General features: G+C 37.9%; 1 protein-coding gene and 1 long non-coding RNA gene across 11 annotated transcripts in view; one reads left to right on the top strand and one right to left on the bottom strand.

Moving 5' to 3' along the window:
- The window catches only part of LOC135164578 (uncharacterized), a 173,282-nt gene that overhangs the window by 121,948 nt on the left and 24,613 nt on the right, over positions 1 to 26,721 (top strand). For 2 of the 7 annotated variants that reach the window (XR_010299326.1, XR_010299327.1), the window contains exon 5: positions 13,207 to 13,389. This is a non-coding gene — a long non-coding RNA (uncharacterized LOC135164578). Of the gene's footprint in view, positions 1 to 69; positions 4,516 to 12,713; positions 12,761 to 13,206; positions 14,837 to 26,721 lie in introns of those variants that run through there. The other 5 variants (XR_010299323.1, XR_010299328.1, XR_010299324.1 and 2 more) reach the window with 4 other exon arrangements.
- On the bottom strand, positions 2,548 to 25,799 carry LOC135164577 (transcriptional regulator Myc-1-like). 4 transcript variants are annotated; one of them, XM_064125055.1, is made up of 4 exons: positions 25,175 to 25,799; positions 21,229 to 21,992; positions 9,838 to 10,444; positions 2,548 to 9,721 (listed from the first exon to the last, which is right to left on the bottom strand). In XM_064125055.1, exons 2-4 carry the CDS (start codon positions 21,986 to 21,988, stop codon positions 9,664 to 9,666), a joined length of 1,425 nt encoding a protein of 474 aa, XP_063981125.1. In that variant the 5' UTR covers positions 21,989 to 21,992; positions 25,175 to 25,799; the 3' UTR covers positions 2,548 to 9,663. The 4 variants fall into 4 exon arrangements, with proteins under 4 accessions (XP_063981125.1, XP_063981126.1, XP_063981128.1 ...); XM_064125056.1 differs by having other exon boundaries at positions 9,838 to 10,441; XM_064125058.1 differs by having other exon boundaries at positions 9,838 to 10,441; positions 21,238 to 21,992; positions 25,175 to 25,798.

The raw sequence follows: 26,721 nt of genomic DNA, 5'->3' as shown, positions 1-26,721 counted from the left end.
TAAATATTAATCTTGAGGCCACTGAGGCGCCAAATGAGGTTGAAAACTCATTTAAACCTCAAATTTCAGGTCTGGGACGCCTCTGAGGCCGGAATATGTACCAGAGCCAGTTTCGGAGCCAGGGAATAGGGGATAGGGGATCGAAAATCTTGGTCTCAGGTAGTTTGTAAAATTCTACCTGGTCGGGTTTTAAACTCAGAACCTTTCGCATGTGAGGCAACGCATTTACTCAGCGCTTCAAGCCATCGGACTAGTCTCTGTGTCAGTTGACTCCCAATTTCTACACTAATTTCTTCACCTTGACGACTCACTTTGCCACCTTCTTCAAACAATGCCACGTGATACAGCACATATTTACGCATCGCTTATAATTTGATTCTCGTAAAAAAGCCGAAATCCTCGATTTCTTCGTCTGACATAACTGAGGCCGCGGCAGTGGTACGCACTGCTAGAAAAAATTAGTTTTGTTCAAAGACAAAACTAATTTTACTTCAATCAACAATCACGGGGTCGTTAATTGCTCAGTAAACATAATTTTGTAACGAATTTCACGCATCGTTTCGTCAGAGATAAATTTGATTGGGAGAAATTAAAGTTTTTCACTTGATTTATTCGTTGATTCTTTCGAAAATCAAAATTTTTCTTACGGTTAAATATATTGGTATCGATACACAATATTGATTGGTTTGTTTCGAAGATTCTAATTATGTAAATTCAGTGACGAAGAGGTAAAAGGAGATAAGTCACTTCTGACTATTTAGCAGTTTTTCATTAATATCTCGAGATCTAGGGGAGACACCAAGATTTTCATTAGAACCTTTTTTATAGAATGAATTAAGGGTTACAATAAAGGTCATGATGAAAATACCACTATCTCTCTTAGATTCGGAGATATCCCTCGCACTCGAGTCCACGATAAATCAACTGCTCTCCTACCTGTTACAATTTAATTAATCATTTAGTTAATGTATATGGGTCTCCTTTTGAGGGACAGACATCGTGAAAAATATTTTTTTCAATCAGTGTAAGCATGAATATTTAATGGAAAAATCTGCTGCCAATACCAGCTGAATGAGTGATCAAAATTGTGATTGCATGGGAGCCCACGTCGTTGGCAGTCCCTCCGGAAAGCACGCAAAAGGCTATCAAGGGTGAAATATAAAACATGGCCATATTCGAACCTTCCACTTCTTATTCCACGATCATCGCTATCCAACTTCCCTCTAGATCATAAACTTAAGAACACGTGGAATACGTGGAAGGCGGATCGTTAAGCCGAGACTTACGTAAAAACCACTTGCTCATTAATATCTCAGTTCTGGAAAAAAAGAAAAATCTGATTCTATTCTCAGTGCATGAAAAAAAAAATTATTGTAATATTATCCATACTGAGGAAACAATTGACTACCTTTCGAATAGCAATCATTTCCTATATAGACACGACAAGTGAACCACAGTTGCTAATAAGTAGTTGGACTGATATTACAATTTGATTAGAAGATGTTTCAATCACAAATTATTTACCTCCGGATTCTATAAAAAATTTCCTGATTGTCTTCGATAATTTATATCGACGAAATCGATGCCCTATTGGCTGTCTCCCCATTTATTTTTGAGAGAATGTTTTTATTTTAATTTACTGTTGGGTCAAAAACACTGAATTTCAGCCTCGAAAATTCTGGCATTGGTCCAGACGCGTCGCAGGGATGTGATCATTTTTTTAAATAATAATTAGGGACATTGGATACTCTACTGTGGAATATACAATGTCCTAACGTTGATTTCACATCCTGCAGGCGGTGGGAGAGATTATTTAGAGAGGAAAACTCCCGCGCAAGGAAATGCGTGTCTCTGGCGCTTCGTTAAGAAGTTATCCTTCAACAAAGCAAAAATTCATTGCGAGGAATGAAAATGATGGCAATCAAGTGGAGGTTTAATGTACAATGATTTGAAAAACTTGTGATTCTGTATTTATATCGGGGTTATAAAAAATCATATCTTCACTATCATTCAATATCAAGACCTAAAATTTATGAGAATCAATTGAACATACATTACTACCAGCCCGTCTTACATTAATTGGGTGTTTTTCAGGATAATTTGTAAACAAAACGTCGGAGATAATAATTTCATTATGATTTTTATGTTCGAATTCCTCTAACCCCTCAGCCCCTGCACTAGTTACGCCGATGGGACGCCAGATCTATTCTGGGGCACCCTATGCGTTCAATAATTGCTATCGTTTGATGTTAATTGAAACTCCATCGGTGGCGTAGTTTATTAAATAATTACATTTTTCTAAAACTAGAAAAGAGCACGTATGTATAGTCCGTAATGAGGCATAAATAATTGGTTAATTTGATAGAAACACAGTACAGAATATCGTAAAGTATTCTCAAAAGGCTTTGATGATCGATGACCGATATCGAGAAAAATTAAACCTGAGAACATATGGATAATAAATTCTTTGAATAAAAATGTCATCTGAATCTGTAGAGGGATATCAGGACTAGAGAGAGGTATTCGTTTCAACAAACAACACTATCATTAAATTGTACAGCACTTTATTGATATAGTAATATATTTTTAAATAGAAACGTCAAGGAACTGTTCGACCCTTTCTCGTCTCTTAAAAAACGTACAATAAAGATAATAAAATAAGCATTTTTGATTAAAAAAAATTTCTTCGCTTTTTCCCTTTTTTTTCACTTTTTATGTCCGCAACAAATATATATGTCTTCTTACAAACAATGCCGCCGAGAGACTACTCAATCGAGTACTTCCCAATAAGTGACACAAGTATCAGAAACTGAGAGCAATCGACCTAGCGCACATCGAAGTTTGGTCGATCCCTAGAATTTTTGTTTCGCAGCTTTCACCGCTACTCATTCATTATTTTCACCTCGCGTCTCCTCTCGTCTGGAAACTTGAAAGACTCGACCGCTACATAATCCAAGTATTAATAACAATATTTTAAGTACAACTAAAAGAAAATTCGGTTTGTTTGTTTCATTTTTTGCAATAGGAAATTAATTCAAAAAAATATCTCCGTATGAAATTGAAACCAATGGCAGCCCTAAACTTCATATGAAACCTCAAAGAATTTTCCCATTATTTTACGCAAGAAGCACTTATTCCTCATTGTTTTGTATACAAGTTTAGATTAATTTTAGTTTGTAAAAATTATCTATACGTTAGGCATCGAAAAATTTACAGCAGTAATTGGAGGTATGCTTGATTACTCTTAATTGTATCATTTGTTCCTTATCTCATCATGGCTTGCAGATGGAATAATGTTTTTCCAACCTTCGCCCATAAAGTTATAATTATTATTATTATTTTTTAATTTCACCAGTTATACTGTGCAATTGTGGTGAAAATTTTTGTCATTCTCAATTGATTTTTCTTCGTCTTCGCTTCATCACTACTGCACAGCAAAAATATGAAACTTTCGTGAAGGTTTGAGGAAAACGAATTATCAATAATTAGCTATTAATCGATTATTGATGGACTATTAGTCACCAATTACGACGTAATGACTTATTGAGCTTGAGTAGGCATGTTGCACAGGTTTCTGAATGTTACATGACGAGGAAACAAATTTTCAAAATTATAAAGACATGACTGAACAGCATTGATATCCATTCAGTCTCCAAATATTATCATGCACTTCAATTTGTGGTAAATACATGTGTATATTGTCCTGGGTATCGTAGAGCAATAGATACAGTACAATGGGTAGTACGATTGCTCCATCTCACGTGAGCCGTGAATAAAAGTCACGTTCTTCTGTATTTAAAGGGAGGAATAAGTGTAAAAAATGGGGACAATAACAAACGAAATGTTTACTTTTAATTGGCATTTTATTTTCAGAGGCTTTATATGACTGAGCATAAGAGGAACAATCGCCCGTTCCGTTAAAGCGACTAAGTCTCTGGGGTATTTTTTTTTTCGTTTTAACCGAAACGTCGAGATATCTTAATGCAAGAACAACAAATCAGCCCAGGTATTGTCAGTTGTCAGTTAAAACGAATGTTACATTTTTTTTCAACATTTTCTTTCTCCTTTTGCTGTATTTTTCGGCTATTTTTCTGTAACACTTTTTTTTCTTACAAAAATAAGAGATTCTGTACATTGCGGGGAAAATATGGTGACGATTTCAGATCAAAGAGGGTGAGGAATTGGAAAAAAATGCTATTTCTGGATATTTTGAACCCTCTGTGATAAGGACTTCACGCCATTTTCTTTTACAATGTAGTTTGATGTATCGCAGCTTCATTATTTCGCATTTTCAATTTGCTTTGAATTCCTATATTGTATTCAATTTTTAGGCCAAGCATTGGCAATACCAATTCATCGTATGTATTTTTACATTCTTATTGATAGATTTTTTTGCATTATCGTGTTGTATTTTTTTTTCATCTTTTTTAGTTCCGAATGAATTTTTTTTGTCTAACTATAATCAGGCCCGTTCCTCGGCTCTTACAATGTATAAAAATAAAGGATTAAATAAAATATTGTTTTGCTCTCAATAAAAAACCTAATATTATATGTCAATCATCCATATGCTTGAACAACCTCGACGTTTTTTCATCTATCACTTATTATTATTCTCTTAAATGTTAAGCATTGTTACCATCATTAATCTAATGCTTAATTAACTCGTTAAATCTTTTATAGTATATTTACAAAAGGTGGCAAAACTGCACTTTTAATGAAAAAAAAAAAGGGTTTTTTTCCCCAGCCTCAACGCAATTTTAACGCGCATCCCACATCCATTTCTCGATCATATTTCGAAATGAATACCATTTTCCAATAACGTATCGTTTTGTATATATATCAATAAATCAAACCAAACATGAGTGTAATTATTACAATGAATAAATGAAAAGAAAGTAATAATGTTATAAATCATTTGATCTCGAACTAGGACACGTGGGCGCACCTGAAACTAATTTCATTCAGCGATACAGCAATAATAGAGCGTTTTGAAGCGCAATAATTTTATTGAATTTTTTTAACGAATCGAAAATAGGACAACGTAATGGAAAAATAACAAATAAACATGTATTTTCCTCAACCGATTAATGAAAAATCAAATTTGGCGAGCAATTCAAACGAAACTGAATTTACCTAATTCTACGAGGTTAAAGGAAAAAAAAGTTGACATTACACCGACCGTTTAGATTTTACTTTTTCCTTGATTAATTACTTAATTCTTTTTTTTCACTATTCATTTATTATAACTATAAATTTATATCAATGTCTATGTGGCTAGCAGGTACGTTTGCACTCTTCCAGAAAAAAAAAATCATCATTAACGACGATCAGCAGTACTTGAACTAGACCCTTTGGAAAATTTTATGGCGATGGATTTTTCAATAATTTCAAATCAATGTCGAAGACATCCAGCGACAATCAGATGGCTAAAAAGGAGAAATTGTAAAATATTTGAAAAGCCATCTCGATTATTTCGATACAAGAATTAGTGGATAACGTTCTTATATCGATGGAAGAAGAGATTTATACTGCAGATCGTTGTTTTCGATGACGGTGTTAATTTTTTCCCCTTTTTATTCTCACAAACAATCCAGAATGACGGTTATTTGTGTGAAAATTTCTTGCATTGAAAGGATTCATGGACTATTACCGTGAAAATTAGATGAGAAAAAAACAGGAACGAAATAATGGACACCATTTTCCATTGGTAAAGGAGGAAGGGAAGAGGAAAGATGTATCGGCGATCGCTCAAACTACCATTCAACTAATCAATCCACTTATTGATGTTCTCATTCTTAGCACTGTCGATTGAATCACTGAGAAAGGAAAGATCCCCGAGTTGGTTGAAAGTGATCAAACCGCAATATTACCGGAATAAAACACTTTGAGCAATGCACGAGTTATGTTTTGAAAAATGTAAATGCTTTAATTTTGTACAACCCTTAAAATTCACATAAAAAATGTCTATTACTCAGTACTAGAATGCGGCCTTCGTTACAGCAAAGCGCGATTCAAATTCTATCCAATATAAAAATTACAGAAAAACGTGAAAAAATGAATTAAAAAAAATGTATAGTATTTTTTCATCGACCCTTAATTGGATAATCATGAGAATAAGAATGTTAATTCACTGAAATGCTATCGTCGATTTGAACTCTAGTTCTGTATTATTTCCGTGCGAAACTCACGATATTTCATAATGTATTAATTTTTATGAAATTTTTTTTTTTCACCATTGAATGTAAAGCCGTCGACAAACTGGCAGAATGAATTTCCGGACACTGATAACAATCCACCAGTGGACGGTGCTCACCGACGCACTAACAATCTCGCTACATGAAGCACTCGAGTCGCGATTCAGGTTTCCTCGTATTGTTAATTACTTCTTAACTGGTGTTCATATCCACTCTACGTATATATGCTCCCGATAATAAGATACCAAAGATATTATTTCCTGTCTTTTCACGCACTTAGAATCAACACTACGGTTATTCGAAAATTTAAAAAAAAAAGATAGAATAGATTTTAAAAAACGGTTCGTACTGTTACGTTCATTCATAAACTCAAGCACTTTTACCCTCATCATTTCCTCTCTTTCTCAATAATACACATGCACAATTTTCTATCTCCTTAACTTCTCACTAGTCGCCCGTCTTTCCGCTAGACTATTGTACTCCTACCTAGAATTTCCTGTTTGCCGGTAATGCTATTGTATTCACTGCCTCTTTCTTTCCACCGTTTCATTTCTTTTTATCCTCATATTTTTTTTTCTCCCGTTCCCCTTCTCAACGGTAAGCAGCCTCCCTTTCTGCTACTTCCCCATTCCCCCTCCCCCTTCGGCCCTTCTTTTCTATTTTTCCTCCCCTCTCCACCTTTTAAAATGTTACTTTTTGTATTTCCATTTTGCATTATTTGTCTCCCTTCCTTTCTCACTTGTAAAAGTATGTATAAACGAATACTGTTACATACATTTGTAATGAACACATTTAGTTTCTCCCCCCCCCCCTCACCATCCACCTTTTCTCTCACCCGTATCTCATACTCACTCGCAATACGAACCACTTTCAACCGAATTATTAATAATTTCTGTGAAATTTTTTCCCCCCACTCGTTGATTAATAGATTGAGATAAGGTAGTGATATCATCGCATCGTAATAATGAAAATTTTGACTCTTTATTATTCTCGGTGGTTCGCAATTATGCGTCGATAACTACATATGAAATTATATTTAATAATATTGATAAAGTCGTATAAAGAATTACGAAAGCAAATAAAAATGGTAAGAAACAATTGAAATCATATAACAATAATAAGGCTATCACACTTATCTATTCAATTTTTAGTATTTTACCATTGTAAATTTTCTCATGTTTTGTTTTTTTCTCAATATTTCTCCAATATATAATCTATGTATATATATATATATATGTATATATATAACACATATACTTCTTATATGCATAAACCTATACACGTTTTTTTTCTTTTAAAAATGAAAACTTTATACGTTCGTTTTGTTAATATGTGTACACGGTTAAAATGTAATTCCTGGCCGCGCAAGCACACGGAAGACCCCAAGATCAGTTGGTGTCTACATACAGAACACCTACGGATCTACCAAACGAGATATTCAACTCGTTTACACGCATCAGGTTCGATGAACTGACCCAAGTCCAATGGCTTCCGGTTGCCATGCAACGTAAAATTCGATGTATAATGAAAAAATAATAATAAAAGAAACAAAACGTAAATGAAAAACAAATCAATTCCCTAATTACTGTGAAAGAAAAAGAAAAAAATACGCCGAAAGTCGAGGCTGAAGGATTATAAATTTTTTTTCACCATAAATTTATCTTTTCAATTTTTCTTTTCCTTGTTAAACTTTCATATCAATAACTACATTCAAACTGAAAAGGAGCAATTACTCGAAAATTCAATGTTCAGTAATATCAACGAAATATACCTCAATAACTTTCTTAACGCGAATCAAAAACAAACTATTTTTCAGTAAATATTGAATTGGAGGGAGTGAAGTGAAAGAATAAACAAATTTTTCGGCTAAAGGGCGCATGAAACATATGATACGGCCCAGAGATGTGCATAATAAAGATTTCCAGAATAAATCGAACAAATTATAAAATATTAACCTGAAGAATGAAATCTTAAAGCTCATCTCTTATTTTTACCACCATTTTCATTTTCATAATCTATCACTATGGAGGCTATTGGCTGTATCTCTGTACGCCAATACAACTATGAAATTAATCAATAGTTAATCTATTTTATAATTATATACGTGATTGAATGCCTTCAAATAGTTTGAAGTTATTCAAGAAAGAAAGAACAACGATCGCACAGCGACTGCTATTCATTCGAATTATAAACAAACCACAAATTAAATTCAGCTGTGGCTCAACCACATGTATATCATACTTATAAAATTCTTCACGTATAAATGAATAATGTGTGTTGTACGATCGTGTGAAAGTCAACAGAAACCTTGAATATTCCAAATGTAAAGAACAAAAACAGATGATTTATTTCAACTATATCTCAGATTAAACTTTGGATGTATGTTAATGAAAAATGCATTTCAAATATCTTCATCATTATTTCACAACGTCACTCTATTTTTCTTTTTTTAATAACGTACAAAAAATATATTTACACATATCGCATCATCTTCAAAATCTATCCTGTTCTTTAATTCATAATCTATAATTGAGTGTTTTTCCATGAGTTCAAATCCCCGTACGATCGTAACAACTTATTCCGGGCTATGCTCCAATATCTCTTAATGTACTTAGAGGTATATATATACGAAAAAATTGTAATTAAGATATCTAACAAGAATCTGTAAAATAAAATCACGCGTTCTATTACAGTTTTTGAACTCTACACTATTTCGTCGAAAATTACAATCTACCATATCTCGCAATTGTCATCTGACTCAATTAACTCATATTTTTACACTGTGAACTACAAATATATGTACAAGGCGCTCCATCTTACCTCACCAACTGCATTAATCCACTTTGGCCCATCCAGAATATTGCAATCAATAAAAAAAAATCCACAGCTATGGACTTTGGCATTTCGATAAACCACAAGTGGACTGTAATGGCATTGAATGAAGCAGAACTTGAAGAGGAAAAATGTCGATAGAATCAGTGAGTGTCAGACAGCCAACTGGCATTACCGTACATATCAATGTAACTGCAATTTAAATGTAAGAAAGAAACTCACAAACCGGTCCAGCCCGGCTATAGGCTTTTCCAGTCTATTCACCATACGTTGGTAGGTCCCCCAAGTTATAAACTGACAAGCGGTAAATCATGAGATGAAGTTACCCCACCGATGGAAATTAGACAGCAAAAGGTGGAATTTATCCGATGAAAAATCGGAAAATTGCATGGACACAAAATAAATCAAACTAGAGTTTGATGACCACGGTATCCACTGATAGATGGGAACAAGTGTGTGCTCTATCTCACGTCCCTCCCTCTTTTCGTTCTGTTTCGCTCCTCACTCGGTTGCACCTAGGTTTCTTTTGTAAATAAATCGGGACAGCTCCGGGTGTCCTTTCTCTGTGTGTGCCGTCATGTCCTATTTTTTTTTCTTTTTTTTTGAAAAGCAAAAAAATTGGATTCACACGGTGTTGCTAGGCACTCTTCATCAGTCGTGAATTTGCAGATTTGGCTCTCATCGTTAAAAACAGTCTACGGAAGAAAATTTATTTACATTATTTGCCGTTAATTGAAATACATGTCAGGCGTTCAGGTCCAGATTAAAAATGTTGTTAAATCAGGAATCTCAGCGTGTCAATTCAAATTACCTTCGTAAAAGTTGAAGTCTCCTGTACAATTTTCTCTGTCGCGAACGGAGTTCAGATATTCTTGTTATACTGGTCTCATCATCCTCCCTGAGCATTGAACAATATTTGGCTGACTGTCGTAGAATAGTAACTTTTGCTGCTCTCTCTTTATCCTGAATTTCCGGCACCAATTGTCGTAAATCCTCGTATGCATTTCTCAGATCTATTCTTCTCCGTCTCTCCATATCATTGTGAAGATTTCTTTTTTGTACATCTGGCTCATCGTCGGATGAACTTCTCGATGATGATGAGGATGATTTCATTGGTGATGACAAAGGTGTTGGTGGTCTACATTTTGGTATTTTCGTTTTACGCTGGTATGCACGCTGTCTAGGGCGTTTAGCCGCTGGTTGTGGTTCACGATTTTCATGATCATGCTCTTGTTTAATTTTTTGTTTCGCTTGATTTGCATCATCATCGACCTTTCGCGGTCTACCACGTGGTCTTCGCTGGGGTTTTTCTTTAAAACCAGTCCGTCGAAACACTTGTTGCTCCGTTGAATTTTGATGCCTCAGCAGTGTTGTCGGTCTACAAGGTTTCTCAAAATTCACTACATCAATCTCCTCTTCTGAAACAAACATCAAAATTTCCTATCATACTAGTCAAGGAATAAACACAAGACAATCGTAATATTATGAAAAAAGAAACAAATATTTCTTCACAATCTTATTTCCATCGAGAAGACGAACGAAACAAATTATGAAATTGAAACAAGTTTTACAGGAGCAATGTCCGCTAGATTGACTTGATTGACAGCCTTCCTCAAAGAAGGAAGTAAAATCTATAAAATGACAGAAAAAAACCATTCAGTTAAAAAAACAAACTGAAGCATGGAAACAGCAGATGACATATCGCGCTTGTTCCGTCAGTCACCACTGGTCGACTGACTCACTAGGTGAAGGACGTCGTGGTAGTTTAAAGCCACGAGGCTTTGTATATACTCATGGGAGTGAAAGAGCCTCCCCCCCTGCCGCTTCTTCCTCCCCATTGGACCGATCTGAATGCCCGACAAATGTCAAACGAGACATCATGGAAAAATTTCGTGAAATTTCGCACCTTTTCAAATTTTTAACGATTCACTACAACAAAATTTCACCCCCTTCCCTTACAATTCCATTCACCGAGTGAATCCATCAAGTTTTCTGACTCCCCACATTCGTCAAAATACTGTATCATATCTGATACAACGTATTGGCAGTATGAATAACCAATGGAGTAACTGAATACGACGAAAATTCAATCTTACGGGAGTTGAATGACACTGAATTGATTTTCGATACGTTCCAATTCTCGTTTACTGCGTTGAATAGTATATGTTGACGTAGTTGAACGAGTGAAAAACTGTAACATAATAGTGTTAAAGTACCAATGAAAATTTAGACTACAACTGATAAGGACTTTACACACTGGCAGTGACGTCAACGTAGTACAAGTACAAATTGTCATGGGCTTTAACATTTTTACCTCCAATTTTACACCGAAAATATTCCACGCTTATATCCACTCGAGTGATAAAGGTATAAACATATACGTGACCTTGGTTAGTTATTTGGCGGGGCGAGAGGGGGGAGGGGAGAGAAACACATGGATTACCGAAGGCGTTTTCTATGTCATATGATATCGTGGGCGTTACACTGCAGAATATCCTCCTCTGGCATCTGGCGTCATTCCCTTTAAAAACTCTCACTTAATTTTTTTTTCTCCCATTTCTTCTCTTTATAACTTCATTCACTCTGGCATAACACCATTTGACTCAAAAGATTCTGAATTGCTCTCATGGGGTGGAGTGAATTGTAAAAATATATTTTTCGAAGACATTTATCACCACCGCTAATTGTCAGGGATGTGGCCAAAAAAAAAAGAATCAAAAGCCAGCAGTTATTCAACTAATGGGCGCAAGTGAGTAGTTTGTTTGAGTCCCAAGAAGCTCTAAAAATAACCCTCCTTTGAATAAATAAAAAATTTTTAAAATAAAAACTACCCTATTTTGACACTTTATTATTGCCCTCTGAATTGATTGAATTATGTTAGAAACGACAAGAGCACTGAGAGTCACCCATTCCGGATTCAAGTGCCCATTGAACCTCGGCATTCGCCAAATAGCCGTGAAATAAGATCCGAAAAAAATCGTCCAACCAATGAACAAAACGAAATTTGAGAATCCACAGTGATTGCACCCTTTCGAATCACGACAACTCCATTCATTCTCGACGACAGCTACCAAATGAGAAAGTCCCCACCGCACTATCGTGGGAGAAATGATCGAGTCTATTAACTCTGAACGATTGACGATGATGCTACTCCAGAGGGATACGTTCACAGAAAATTACCCGGTTCAAGGATTCACGTAAATTTTACTGACATTTTCAAATACACGAATAGAACGACTGGCATACAATCCAAGGCGAAAAACAACATTACACGTGGAAAAGACTCACACACTGTCAAAACCGCTTGTGGTGTATCGATGGTATACAAGTACCGACACACAAAAAAATATATATATAAAAGAATGTGCTTAGTGATGTGTTGCCGTCAGAGGGAGAACGAAGGAGAAAGATATGTGAAGAAATAGTAATAAGGCCTGACCCCACATGGATCGGAGGGTTAAAACACGAAAGTAGATGGTTGACCCAAAGCCGGAAGTGTGAAGACGAAATAAAACTGATGAAGGGTGGGTGGGGGTGAGGTGAAGGGGAGGAAAATAATGACAAAATTGTGATAGGACTGAAACAACCTCGGGGACATAGCACTGAACAGAGAGATAAAACTCGTAGTTGTTGACTCTGTATGTGTTCGCCTGTTCTATGTATATATGTATATGTATATGTATGTAGGTATGTATGTGAAGTGGTGAAGAAGGCGGCGGAGACCGGCTAACGTGGCAGGGAGTGAGGGAAGCAGACGATGAGGTAGTGGTGGGGTCAACGTCGATTTCGCGACGGCACGTGCAGCCACGTAAGAGCGACCTTGGGGGTCAGTGCTCCCTTTTTTTTTTCTACCGCGCACATTATGCTTTATATATCGAAGAATGAAGATGTGTGTGAATGTGTATTTTACCTCTGTACAAAGACACAAATTGGGGGAGATATGGAATAGGCCCAGAAGGTTGGAAATAGGCGGCTTCAACACTGGACAAAAATATTGAACGCTGGGTATTTCTTCTTCATCTTCACTGAGTTATTTCAGTCACATATTAAGTCATCGGTGGTGATTACAGATCGAGGGTGAATGAGAAAGCTTGCACGATACTACTAATCAGCAGTGGAAATATTTTGTATAAATTTACACATGAAGTTCGTGTTAAAATTCATGATATTGTTATTTCAGGTTACCGAAAGTGTTAACTGATTACACTGACTCCAAATTCCGTCGAATTAATGAATTACGAGAGTCACCTCGATGTAATCGGAGTGACCCTTGTGGAGATATTAGCGGAATTTAAAGAAACGATGTCGTAACATCCGCCACTCATCATCGAGTATCAGCGTATCTTTGTGGATTATTAACAAGGTATTTATCAGTTACCAGTTTAAAAACTTACATCATCGGGCTACGATAGAATAATTCTAACGGTAAGAAAAAATTAGTTCTCATTAAATTGAATTACGGTACTGAAATTTATCAAAAAATTTTCATCATAACAGCAGCTGACGACATGAACTCAAAAGTTTTCCTTCGGAAAAAAATTCTTCTTTTTGGTTTTCCATTAAAAAAATCAACAAATTGACAATGGAAACCATGGAACAAGGAGTCGATAGCCAACTTCATACGAGAAACGAAGTGTTGACTTTAGTTTGGGCATTGATTGAGTTCACAAACCACCGAAATGTATTCATACCCCCTCCTATCCAACAAACTTCAAGTATCGCCTGAACTTACATTTTGACGACTGTACATACATACAAATATATATATACTCTCAAGTAGTTTATAGGAAAGAAGAAACGAAGCCATAAATCACTGGTGTTTTAGATTAGCCCACGCCGTGTGTGCGAACTCGTGACGTCTTTTACCCGACGGGTTCAATCCAGTTAGCAGTTACGAAAGTAGGTGCCGTCTGTCATGATCTTTGTCGTGGGTGGGTTGAAATAAAAGAGAAGGAGTGAGAAGAGACCAAGGGAGGTAAGGAGGTAACAAGTTGAACATAACACAGGTGGTCTTAGAAACTCCGGTATCTTTTTTTTTTTTTTCATTTTTTTCCATAAACTTTAGGTCTCATTTGACACCAGACTTTGAAAGGGGTTAAAAACCACTTTAAAATGTTACGCGCGAAGGCACTGGAGCGTGTCCAGAGTGAGAAAGTAAGTGGGAAACATCGAGATAGTAATAACTAGTGGAGAAGTGGAACCACCGGGGGTGACTGAAGAAAAGAAGAAACTTTTTTTTTTTTATTTATTTTCCTCCTCGGTTTCAACAAAACAACGAAGAGAGACCAAGTGAAAGATACTTTCCAATCGTTTCTTATGGTCTCGCTTCCTCGCGCACTATTTAATGCACATGTACCACTGCAACCAAGACATGCAACTACGACCTGTCGTTAACTTCTCCCCCCCTCCCCTCAACCCTCTGGCGATCACTTTGGCATTTACCTTCGCATGCGATATACAGCCACCTGTACTTATGTACTTTCCAATCAATTAATTCATTCATCGTTTTACATATTCAAAGGGGGATTATCAGAAATTATTGAAATGGAATGTATAGTTTTGACACTTATAACCACTAGTATTTCGCCACACATGGCATTTGAACCTTCCTCAAAGTTATAAAGTTTCTGACAGATTCTCCCTCGGTTCCCCTGTCTTTTTTTTTTTTTTATTTCTTTATTCATGAAAATGTATGTGATGGAGGCCAATCTCACGTACTGGAGGAACTCTTAGTCTTTTTAAACCACATAAACGCCCGATGAAACGATAGAAAAAGATGAGAAATTTGACGATGCTACAACAGCCGACAATCAAAGCCAGGGGGAAGAGGAGGGGGGAAGGAGGATGAGTGAAGTGGAATATGTGAGAAAGAGAGTGAGATAGAATGGTTGTCTGTATAAGACAAGAATCGCCGGCCCCTGGGCCTTTCGTAAACGGCAACCGGTCGACATTCCAAAATCAGGTTTTGCGTCCGATATGTCGAAACGCCGCCTAATTCCCGTGTGTGGTACGCGCGGGTGCCCTCCACCCCCTTGTGCTCCTCCCCCCCCCCTAACAGCAGGGCCCAAACTCCTCAATTCTACGAAGCCCGACGGTTTTTTAGAGGCCCATCTAGCCTCCTTTTTTACTTCATCTCGTTGCTTAATTTTTTTTCCTCATGTTTTTTTTATTAGTCGATGCCCGAAAAAAAGGCAACATCGGTATCGAAAATTTCTCCACTGTAGTCGTACGGAAATGGTCATCAGGACGCGGTGGTTGAAAAGAAACCAACCAAAATGAGAGATAAAATGTGCGAGAAAGAAAAAAATGGAAAAAAATTATAGTTCAAGTGTAGGCGCAAGAGAGAGGCATGAGAAACATGCAGTAAGAAAAAAAAATGAGTGAGACCTTTTGATGTGTGAGTATGAAACAGAGGATCTTTTGCCCACGCCACTTATCTACGCTCTCTCACCCACTCAGAGTGGTCGCACCCGTGCTCACACGCACACATAAAAGCCCTATGTGTATGGATACAATAACATCACAGAGCCGCGGCGGCTTAATGAATGAATGAATTGCGTCATCGCAGCAGTGAGATGCGCTACGGACCTTAACGCATTGAAAAAAAAAAAAAACATCGTCTGTGTGCATGTGAGTGTGGGTAAGCTCTCGTGACTGGTGACCGTGAAAAATAACTAAACGTGAAATACTACGGAAGAATAGTATAGTAGAATAGGTCGATGTACTCATGATTTGATGAGTGTGAGAATAGTTGAGAGAATGATTGAATAAATTGATTTATTCCATTTTCATGGATCAATAAGTGGAAAATCTGGGACTCGAGATGGGGCCAAATAATCATGAATCAAATCACTTCAACGACCGTTGAATTTCAAGGAGCAAATGCGCCGGCAAAATTCTCAGAAATTTTTTGACATTTATCTCTCTTTCTCTCTCTATTGGTAGATAATTTATGGGAGGGTTTTAATTGGAATTGATGTCCTGTAGCTCGTAAAAGGGGAAGGGAGGAGAAAGGTGGACTACCTCGATTTCGGCGATATATTTCACTCGAAATCCACTCCTCGTAAATTCCTCAATGGTTTTACCTGAGGAGGATTCCTCACCTTTCTCATCCTTTTCACATTTTTCGTTTGTTTTGCATTCTGATACAAGATACGAGAACGATTAATGATGCCGTTCACATACTTCATGAGTACATTGGCGACAGCACTGACGCCGTTAACACACCCTCGGGACAGTCGAGGTTTTCCGGTTGCATAAAATATACATCGGAAAAACTTTAAATTCATAACGAATGAATGGAAAAATGCAGTTGAAAGTGCCGCGGAGGGGAGAGGGGGGAGTGAAAGATCCCTGAAATTATCCCTCCAGTCTACAACTATTTTTATGATGCACAATTAAAATTATTGTTCCCCAGAAAGTTGAGAATAATATTATCTCTCAACTTTTCGTCAATTTAAAGCCATTCACACTGATGAATTCACTGACTCCCCGATATCCAATAATTTTCCTCAGACAGCGGAAAAAAACTCGATAATTACTCATTACAGTCTGTGGAGAAATGCCCCATCGGAATGCGAATGACAGAGACGATAAAAAATAATTAATATTTAATAACATGCACTTATGTAACACAGTAACCCAGCCACAGATAAGAATGTTGTCAAAGTCCAGAATTAATTCCCCCATTCTCCCACCAACACAATCCATAAATTTAATGACACTATCCAGTGAGAAAGAAATAGCCGCGGCTCGACAAGAAAACGAAGAATTTGATAGATGAGATGAAACTGACGCAGACTGTAATAGACACGATTAAACTGTGTCAGCATCTCCTGGTGTGTTCCGGGGCGTCTTAGCTTTTTCTTGGAAATGGCAAACAGTCATACGAAACCACCTACGCTGAATTTACAACGGACAAGTTACAACGACGTTGCACTTTGTCCACGGATGCAGCTTACTCACACCAACTCCCACCCCCCTTTCGTCTGGAGTTCACGCATGATAAAAAAAAAAGAACCTATTCAATTGCATATAATCACAACACTAATAAAACTTGTCAATGCTCTACTTGATAAGAAATCAGCCTGACGTATTGTACCGAGATTAACAATAATAATAATAACAATGGAATGGGAACTGAATTTCCCGCTGGGTTACAGTCGCTCGTTAACAAATTTACGAGCGATCAGTCGCGAATCGGTGCTGGGGAAATACGATAACGATCTCTCAAAGCCGCACGTGCCGTGGGCTTCTCTCCATTGCTGGAAGAGAAAAAAAAACGCGAGGGTGAAGGGCTGCGGAGGGAGGGGATGAGGTGGAAGAAGATTGAAATCATTTTCTGGTTGCATATACACAACGTACGTACATTTATAACATGTATATCTAGTGGAATTTATTAGTACTGGAGTCTTGTACATTGGGCGATCCCCGGCTTACTCAACCTTGCGCAATCATGCAGCACGAGGGGGTGGAGTGTGTGTGGGGGTCTGGGGGTGGAGTGGAAGGGGAGAGGCGCAACGTCAGTGGCGCCTCATTGGCATGTACGTAAACCTAGGATGACGTAGCAATACATAACCGAGTAATTTGTCCACTTGCATACGTAGTCAAATGCATATTAATCTGGGGTCATGAGATATCTATTTATCGTTGTTTTTTTTTACAACACATTGATTTTGCATTCAAGCTGTTCGTGTCGATGCACAGATTTTTTCCCCCTTGAAAATTCAATGGAAAAGCAATAGTTGTTATGTAATGAGGAAAAACCACTCGTTATTTCCTTATTTTGTATTTTATGTTCCGGGAAGTGACAGTTTGTGGTGAATATATTTTGAAAATAACGATTGGGCACCCGCGCACTCTCGGTCAACTACAGCCCTGAACAATACTCCCTTCCTCTCCCACCTTCTCCAACCCTCCCCCTCCCCAACCCTCATTTTTTTTTATTCCTCTCACGCGGCGGGCAGTTCTCGCACGAATAGCAAAAAGGGCTAACCGCATTCCGACGACCATTTAAACCACTGCCGGCGTCCCACGCCCAACCGCAAGGTGGCCTGACAGGGGAAGGCAGAGGAGGGGGGCTACCAGTGACGTCATTGCGCTCGCCGCGTGACCTTCGAGTTCCCGCGCTTTCCACTCGCAAAGAGAAAACTTGAAACACCACGCGCCATCGCCGTCTATATACGATTGAGTGCGTGGAGTCAACAGTTGGCTTTGGACTATTGCAATATCAGCGCGGACAACGGCTAAGTAAAAAAAAAGTGTAAAAACGACGCAAATTGATCGAGTGACGCATAAGAAAGGGAGAGAGAGAGCGAGAAAAAAATCAGCTGAATAAGTAGTTTGACAGTTGGCCCGGGCGATGGCCCCTTTATTTCATTAATTTTCAATTCGATACGATACGAGAAGAAGAGAAAAGTGTCACAGCACCGGTTGGTTTTATCCCCGTAGACAGGATGTCGGTGTTTCAAATTAATGTCAAAAGAAAGAATAAATGAATTCGACCGAGTTTCATTCTCACCGGCAATGTGATTCGCTCGAGATATCACCCCAACAGATATAAACTAAGCGTGTACATACACAAGGTACCCAAGAGAAACGGGTGAGGTGGTAGGCGGAAAGAGAGAAGCCCAAATAAATACACATCGTGCAAAAAAAAAAAAAAAGAAAAAAAAAGATTAATAAAACTATAGAGGAAACGAAAGGATGAAACCGGAAAGATTGCGTGCCGGAGTCTCGGTTGTGTTACTAGACGCTTTATTGCGTGGGCGTCGTCCTCTCACGCGATATATATTCACCAGCGAATTGTACAATTTGTTTTTTTTTAAATATCAAGGGAAGGAGATGCCTCGGAAATATGTGCATAATACTGGACAATTTCTGTGATTCATTATTTGTCGGCGTTTGTCATGTTTAATAAAGTAATCGGGCCAAGTGAATACAATATTTGATTACATCGACCTTCAGACTGAAGGAGTGAGGGGAAAATAGAAAGACCTAAATTGCTTGTCATCAAAAATTGTCCTGATACATTTGATTAGATGACCTTTCAGTTGAGTAACACAAGTGAATGGGAAAGAAAAATTATTGGTCAAAGTGATGCGGATGGAATTACTTCATTAGCAATTACATTCGATTACTATTCAAGGATATGACACGCATGCGCATCCCCATCCCACCAGCGATGTCTTGAAATGCACGTGTTTATTTTCACCGGCAGTCTCCCGCCCATATATGAAGGATATATGTACATGTATATACGTCTCGTCATTGCAGCGAACTACATAACGGCACGATTCATGAGTTTCTGGTGAGGAGACAACGTTGAGAATGCCAATACGCGAATATTTCTTTGCCTCTATCTCACATTATGTACAAGTTTAACCGAAGTGAGGCAAACTCAACGGTAGGCAGTGGACTCTATGTACCATCTAGGATGGTTGATGGTAGTGTATATACGAGTTTACGGTATGGCATACCTCAGGTTGACGATAGAGAATTGCTATGCAGTTGGGGCTTTAACTATACTCCAAGCATTTGGCCAATTGTCCACACATTGCAATGTACATAATATGGCATGTCATCACATTGTGTAACACAGTATTTTCACCTATACATTGGTGAAAAAATGTGATAATAAATTTTTGCATTCGTAAATATGTGGACGTGAAACGTTCAAGTACAGTGGAATCAATTGATTTTTAAAAAGCAGAAAGCCAAATTTCCGGTGAATGATTGTTAAAAATATCCGATTTTTTAATTGATATTTTAGGAATGAACTTTGTAATAGTGCAAACAATAGCCGACAACCTTTCATTAACTAGTCATGAATAGTCGAATTGCGTATGACTACATAAATCGTTAATAGTTAATGGGTTTCAACTGAACTATTAATGCACTTGAAATTCGGAATAATTGAGGTCTTTCAATGACAGAATTGTGAAATCACATTCAAAGAAATTATCGATGGATTAAAGATTCCGGAAAATTGTTGCTTAAATTACAAAATAATTTGCATAATACGGACGTGAAACTGTCAACTCCATTGAATTCATTTCATTATCAAAAAGCAAAAACTAAAATTTCGTGGAAATGATTGTTAAAAGTTTGATAAATAAAATTTGTAAGACACGAGCGTTTGCAACGACTACAATCATTCGTACAGTGACTAGTATTTTCTATTAAAGTACAACATGAGATGATGTACCTCGTCAGAATCTCATAGATAAGAATTCGCGGAAGTATTTGCTTCGTCAAACACTGTCAATTGTATGCTTATTCGCATGAGCTGACAGTGTTAGTGAATTGAATTCACTGAATACGTTGAATCGATCCATGAGAAACGCGGGGGGGGGGGGATTGTGGAAGGGAAAACTGATGGGACGAAGGGAAGGGAGAATGAACGGTATGCGGGCGCGCCCGTTGGCGTCGACCGGGCACAAACTCCGCCGCTCGTTTATGCGCACGATGAGAGTAACTCGCCAGGGGACGAGAGAGAATCGCCTGAATTTTAGCATTACCGTCAACATGGGTCTCCCTTTTACAACAGCTTGAATTCCCTTTACTCATTTTCCCTGAATCATTTCTCCAAATGGAATATTACCAGGGGGTTGGCGATGAGGGACGAGTGGTTATTGGGGGGTGTGGGGGGCTGTATGAGAAAAGGTAGGGGCACGATATGCGGGCTGAAAATTTCAAGTGCACGAAATACTGCGATCAACGAGATTGAATGCGGCTTTTCTAGATGATTCATCGAAATAGATTTTGAAAAAAAAATGGGAATATTTGATAGACCAAGGGGAGCTCTGTAGAAAAATCCTAGTCCTATTAAGGCGATTCAAGTCAACACTTGGGGCTGAATAATTTTTCACTCCCAAATTTGTCGATTAAATTGGGTGAGAAAAATTTCAGATATATTCGGCGCCATTGAAATTACATTTTGCCCAAAATCATCAATTTTTCATTTTTAGCATAATTAACTGTTTAGATATGAAAAAAAGACCAATCTCTTAACCATTTTACAGATCTCCCTCCAAAAGTAAATATGCTCATTTGATTTCAGACTTTCAAATTGTGGTTTTAAATGTTCAACATTGAGACCCCAATTCGGCCTTATAAATTTCAAAATCCAGAGGAATGAGATCCAGATGAGACCGCAAGATTATTCTAATAATAAAAAAAATAATATTCATAAAATCTTCACCTAACTCACCAGAATCGGATGGTGTTTGTACTCCCAAATTTTCCATGCTCTTCATATTTGGTTGATTAATATGATAACAGTGATCACTCAATGTATGTCTGATCTCCGTTTCCATTGCCACGATATTTGTACTCGATGAATTACAGTGTGTTGTGTCATTGACCGCGACCTTCCTCCTCTCCGTGCACTTCCTTACCAGCTGTCCAGTGACCTCGCTAACGGGTGCGGCCTTGGTCATAGACATGCACTCGGACAATTTCTCATTGATGCTGATCTGATCGTGTTTGAATATAGGTACATCGCACTCACTCTCAGTATCAGATTCTGTTGAACTCTGTGGTGTTTCTGGTCTCGTTGAATCACCATCACTCTCTAAACTATCATTACGTCTGTGTTGTTGATAATGTGTTTGTGATTGTTGTGATGGTGTTGCGCGTGATATTAATAAACTACGACCGGCTGGTACTCTTCTATGGACTTGACTATCTTTTTTAGCTGGTAATGTCCTGTTGTGCTCTTTGCTTATACATAAACCCGCCCACATGCAATCGTGATGGCGTATTTTACGTGATTCATAGCATGTATCTTTGCCATATAATTCTGATTGTACATTATCCTCGTATGTACGATCATGATGATGTGGATACATATCGAGAGGTGAATCCAAGTCAAACTTTTTCCATATATCGTCCGACAGGACTGTGTCCAGTGGCTCCTCCAGCAGACCAATTTCTGTTGAGTCCCACACTGGTACCGGCATTTTGCTGTAAAATAAATGAAAAAAAAAATTGAAGTGCTATTGTGATAAGCCCTATCGTGTCATCAGGATAATTAGTCAGTCTTTATATACTCCGCAGTTCTTTCCCCCTCAAATTAATTGAGTAAACGCATCTTTTATGACCGGAAACACGCGCGTTCCGTGTTGATCAGCAGTTAGAGATAAATTTGTGAATATCATTCTTTAAAAAATAAATATTGCGGATGAAACTGAAGAGGTGAAAATACGGTAGAGTTTTTGATACTTGAGAAATGTGATATCTCCAGAATTCAAATCAATGAGACTTATTATGCAGACATTCGTGTAAATCTACTATAATTCTCAGAACAACGATTGTGATTCAGTTTATTCACTTCCGAGAAATGTGTCTCAGGCTATACATGGCTTCAGGTACATATGCATGACTATATACACGGAATGTTGAATACAAGCATGTGCTATCAGGTGAAATGACGATTACAGTCACTAAAGCTGTCGTTTCTCGATCTCTCGCTTCCTCCACTTCGTCTGAAGACTTCATTCATACATTTGGCAGATTACAACGGCTTTTTTTTATCGACAGGAAGGAAGTCACAGATTGCACTGCTGATATGCAATACTCCCTTCTCGTTTTACTCAAAAGGTCAGTGATGTTGAGCAAATAGAATAAGACCTGATTTTAATGACTACTGGGGATGAAATCTGAGTCATCAGTCGAAGGCGCCAAATAGTTACTCATTTTCGAAGAAACTCGGATGACTATTGTACCGGCATTTGCCAAGAATGCAGACAACAATCATTATCTCCTTATCGTCGACAAACGGTGAAGATGAAATTCGATTTAAAATTAAATGGCCAAATTTTTTGGTGAATTTATTTCAATTAAACTCCTTGCGCGTCCTTCCTCTCACATAAAAAAATCCCGAGAACAATTCTCATCCACAAGAATGGTAGATCGTATTTTCGGGGTACAGAAGTAAGAGTGAAAGCCTTTGTAAATCATTCGTCCGTGAATAAAAAAAACTCACGACAGGAGAAAAACAATGACAGATCTCTTGCCCCTTCTTTTTCACATTTTCTTTTTTCATCTCTCTTCAGGGCCCACATTCACTCTTTCTCTCTTTCACACTCGATTTCGTACATCACGACTACTGTCTCACTCCCGCGCCCCTTCTAACAATCCGGTATTCCACACAAAAGACGCCAAAAATGGCAGAAGGGGGAGGGGAATCACCTTCAACGGAGCCTCTTTCGCGGGTCAACATCGGGAGCTCATAAAGGGAAAAAAAAGTTGGAGCGGTCCGGGTGTGGTGAAAAAGAAGTGGGGAAAAGCCGGGAGAGAGAAGTAAATGTTAACGAAGATCCCCTGAGTAACGGAGACAGAGATTCAACAATGAAAAATAAAAAATTTGTTAAAAAATTATCAACTTTGCCGCCGTCTAACCGTTTTTTTCGGAGCACTTGGACGGTCCTTGGTCTCCTCTTTGCTCTGACTCTTCGGGTCCTGGAGAAAAAGGGAAGTGAAGAAACTTCTCGTTGAAGAATACTTCACTTTCGTTTAGTAATTACTGGAAATGGACAATTCCAGTTCATCGAGATGTAACTCGTTAGGCAGTTGGAATAAAAAAATTTACAGCGATGAATTGATTGAATCACTGAAGTTCCTAATTAATTAAACGGAAATGGTTTAATTGATTGGGCGGTTGATTTGAGGAGAGGAAGATTCGATGAAATAATTTTGCAATTGTTTGTCATCGGTCTATAATTTAGTAATGTCATGATAAATCACGACAATCGGCTCTCGAGTTATTACTGCCTTATTGACATTTTTTGCTCTACAAATTCTTCTCTCTGGGTGAATCTCACATGCACGCAAACTCGGTTAATTTCACGTAGAACATGGGCATTACACCGTAAGGGGAACAGATTATAGAGTCTAGACGACAGACAGTAGGGCTGAGGGTATCTAGGTGATACAAAAAGGGATTAACTGTGCTAACAAATAAGTGAAACGTTACAACAAAACGATCTCATGGAATAATCGTGAAAGAATGAATACGAAATCGACAAAACAATAATCCCACCCGGATACTCGGGTAAATAATCGCAATGAATATTTTTTTTATTTCTACGAAAGTCACTTGGGAGGTCGAACAGTAAATATTTCTTACTATTTATGGCTCGTTGGTCGAGACGGTGATTATTTTTCACCGAAAATAAATACCCCCGACGGCAGTGTATTTTAAAATCTCAGGTAGATTATTTTCAAAGTTTCTTATCTCACAAACGATTCGTTTTATTTTGATAGATGTTTCTCGAAATTAAGTTGGTAAAGAAATTAAATTTATGGACTTTCCCAAAGCCCAGGGTTCGTTGAAAAGGGACAAAAGACATTTTTCCTAAATATTTTAGAATTTAGTTTTTTTTTTTCGATTTATGACGTACTTTTTGCAAGAAACAATAAACGAAAAAGGTATTTCCCACGTATTTTTGAGGACGATAGATTTGTTGATTCAGGTATAGGGTGTGAAGAATTATTTGTTTACAATTTTCCAACCAGAAGGGCCGGACGAGGTGTCAACATTTACATGTGAATAATAATTTTTGCACGGTTTATTTTTCAATCAGAAGACCCAAATAAATAATTATTTTTTCACAATGGATTTTTCAACCAAAAGGACCAAACGCGAAGCTTCGAGGCGTGCAGTATGAACAATCTCTAAAAAATTGATTTTCCACCGAAAAGGGCGGTTTACTTCGGCATGTCGTAAGAAGTTGCAAGAGCGCGCGAATCGCAGGATCGATCTGTGTGCCGGCTCCACGACCCACGCGGCCCACTAAAAAGCCGGTCGACTCTTTTGTTCACTGGGCGTATCGCACACACACAGAGGCCAGCTTCTATGAAAATCGATATGTAACACGATCGCAAATTGATGCCCCCTTCGTCCAAAAAACTCTTTACATTCTCACAGTCGTCAATTCCCAATTGCGCAATATTACGAGACTGAGAAAAACTGAATCTTTAAATCGCTGCGCTGTGAAAATTGCACAAAACGATGCAACAGCCGCAATGCCGACACTTTTTTGTTCCGCGGGTCGCGCCAAAAACCATAAATACACGCAAACCGATGATTCCCGGAAATTCATGGGAACGAGAAGAAGAAAAAAACAAATGCCAGTATTACGAACCTGTGTTTGTGTTGAAATAATCCAAGACAGGGTTGAAGGGGGGAATGTCAATGATGGGGGGATGCACTGTTATATTAATCACTCAACTATCTCAGGTATTTCTCCGACAATACCAGATGACGGAACTTCAAATATTTGGCCAGTGGCTCGTCGATATTAATTAAACACCTGATGTATTTATTTCTCCGAAATGAGTTTGTAATAAAAAAAAAATAAACACGATTTTGTGTGCTCACGGTATTTGAATGAGAAACAACAAACTTATATTTTTTTTCCTCTATTCCTTCGAGGATAATATTCAAGTTTTACGCGTAACCGGCACTGACGCGAATTCTCAACTGACAATGAGTGAATAAATTGTAGTTAATCGTTGATAAATCATCACAAGACACATGACAACAGTTCCGAAGATTGGCCAGACCCTGGGCCATGTACATTGTCGTTAAGATGGTTAATCACGATAATTGCCAGGGCAATTTTACTAAACGATATTTAGTGAACTTGTACGATGCCGTGTGGACTTCGACAGTTTTGTTAAAATTGTTGGAACACTACTCGCACCCTGTACACGGGAGAGGCCGTTCTCGACTGGAGAGCCGGTTTGAGGCGACTGAACGCTCAGAGGCCACGCCGTTTCCATCTTCTCGTATCATATCCCACCCCTCCCCACTCACCGGACTCCGACGAACCCGGCGCCAGGAGCGTCGGGCGCATCTAGAGCGCCCTCAGACGGCATGGACTTGGTAATACTAAAGCCAGTGGTAGTTTCCCGCGGTCTCATATTACAGGTTCTGTCCTTTGGACTGCAGGTTCTCTGTTCCTGGATTGGAAGAAAAATGCGGTATAAGGGGAGGATTATTTTTTTGTTTAAACACTCGGTAGTTCTTAAAAGGGCGGAGTGAGTCCTTGTGTTACGAAATATCTGGGCACTTTTGATGGATTAAACTCATGATTCGATCCCGGATTCCTTTGGATTCTCGGGATATTGAGGTTTAATTATTATTTTAATGTAATGCATTCCGTCGATCTGAAAACAAGGAGATGTCAACGAAATCGCATGGAATAAGCTGTTTTCGGAGGAATAATTAGTCTTTTTCAAATGAATGTATATCGTTATCTATGATCTATCGGGAATTCAGTCTTTAAATGGAGATTCAAAATGTTGAAACGTTGGAATTTCATTTTTGTAGGAATAAACATGTATTGAACAAAGTATATTCCGTAGAATCTATGATATTTTTATCTTTTTTCTACCATAAAAAGAATAAACATCAAGACTATTAATTCTAGAAAAGTCTGTCACGATTATTCCTTTAATTATTAATTGTCCTAATAATTTTGATGACGAAAATTATGCGCAAACTGTTGGACAGACTCAACTAATCAAAATGTCCTTCGCTGTTTACTACAAACAATTAGAAGACGCAAAATATTTAAGGTAATTCCTTTGTTTTGTAACGAGGTTGATTGAATGAATAAGGAAAAGCATATTCTATAAATAATTTATGAATAACGAGGTCCCAGAAATGATTATTCTGTGCAAAATG

Source organism: Diachasmimorpha longicaudata, chromosome 7 (genome assembly GCF_034640455.1).
Source record: "Diachasmimorpha longicaudata isolate KC_UGA_2023 chromosome 7, iyDiaLong2, whole genome shotgun sequence".
NCBI classification, from domain to species: Eukaryota; Metazoa; Arthropoda; class Insecta; order Hymenoptera; family Braconidae; genus Diachasmimorpha; species Diachasmimorpha longicaudata.
The sequence above is the reverse complement of the archived record's forward strand: the minus strand, read 5'-3'. Positions and strand labels throughout refer to the sequence as shown.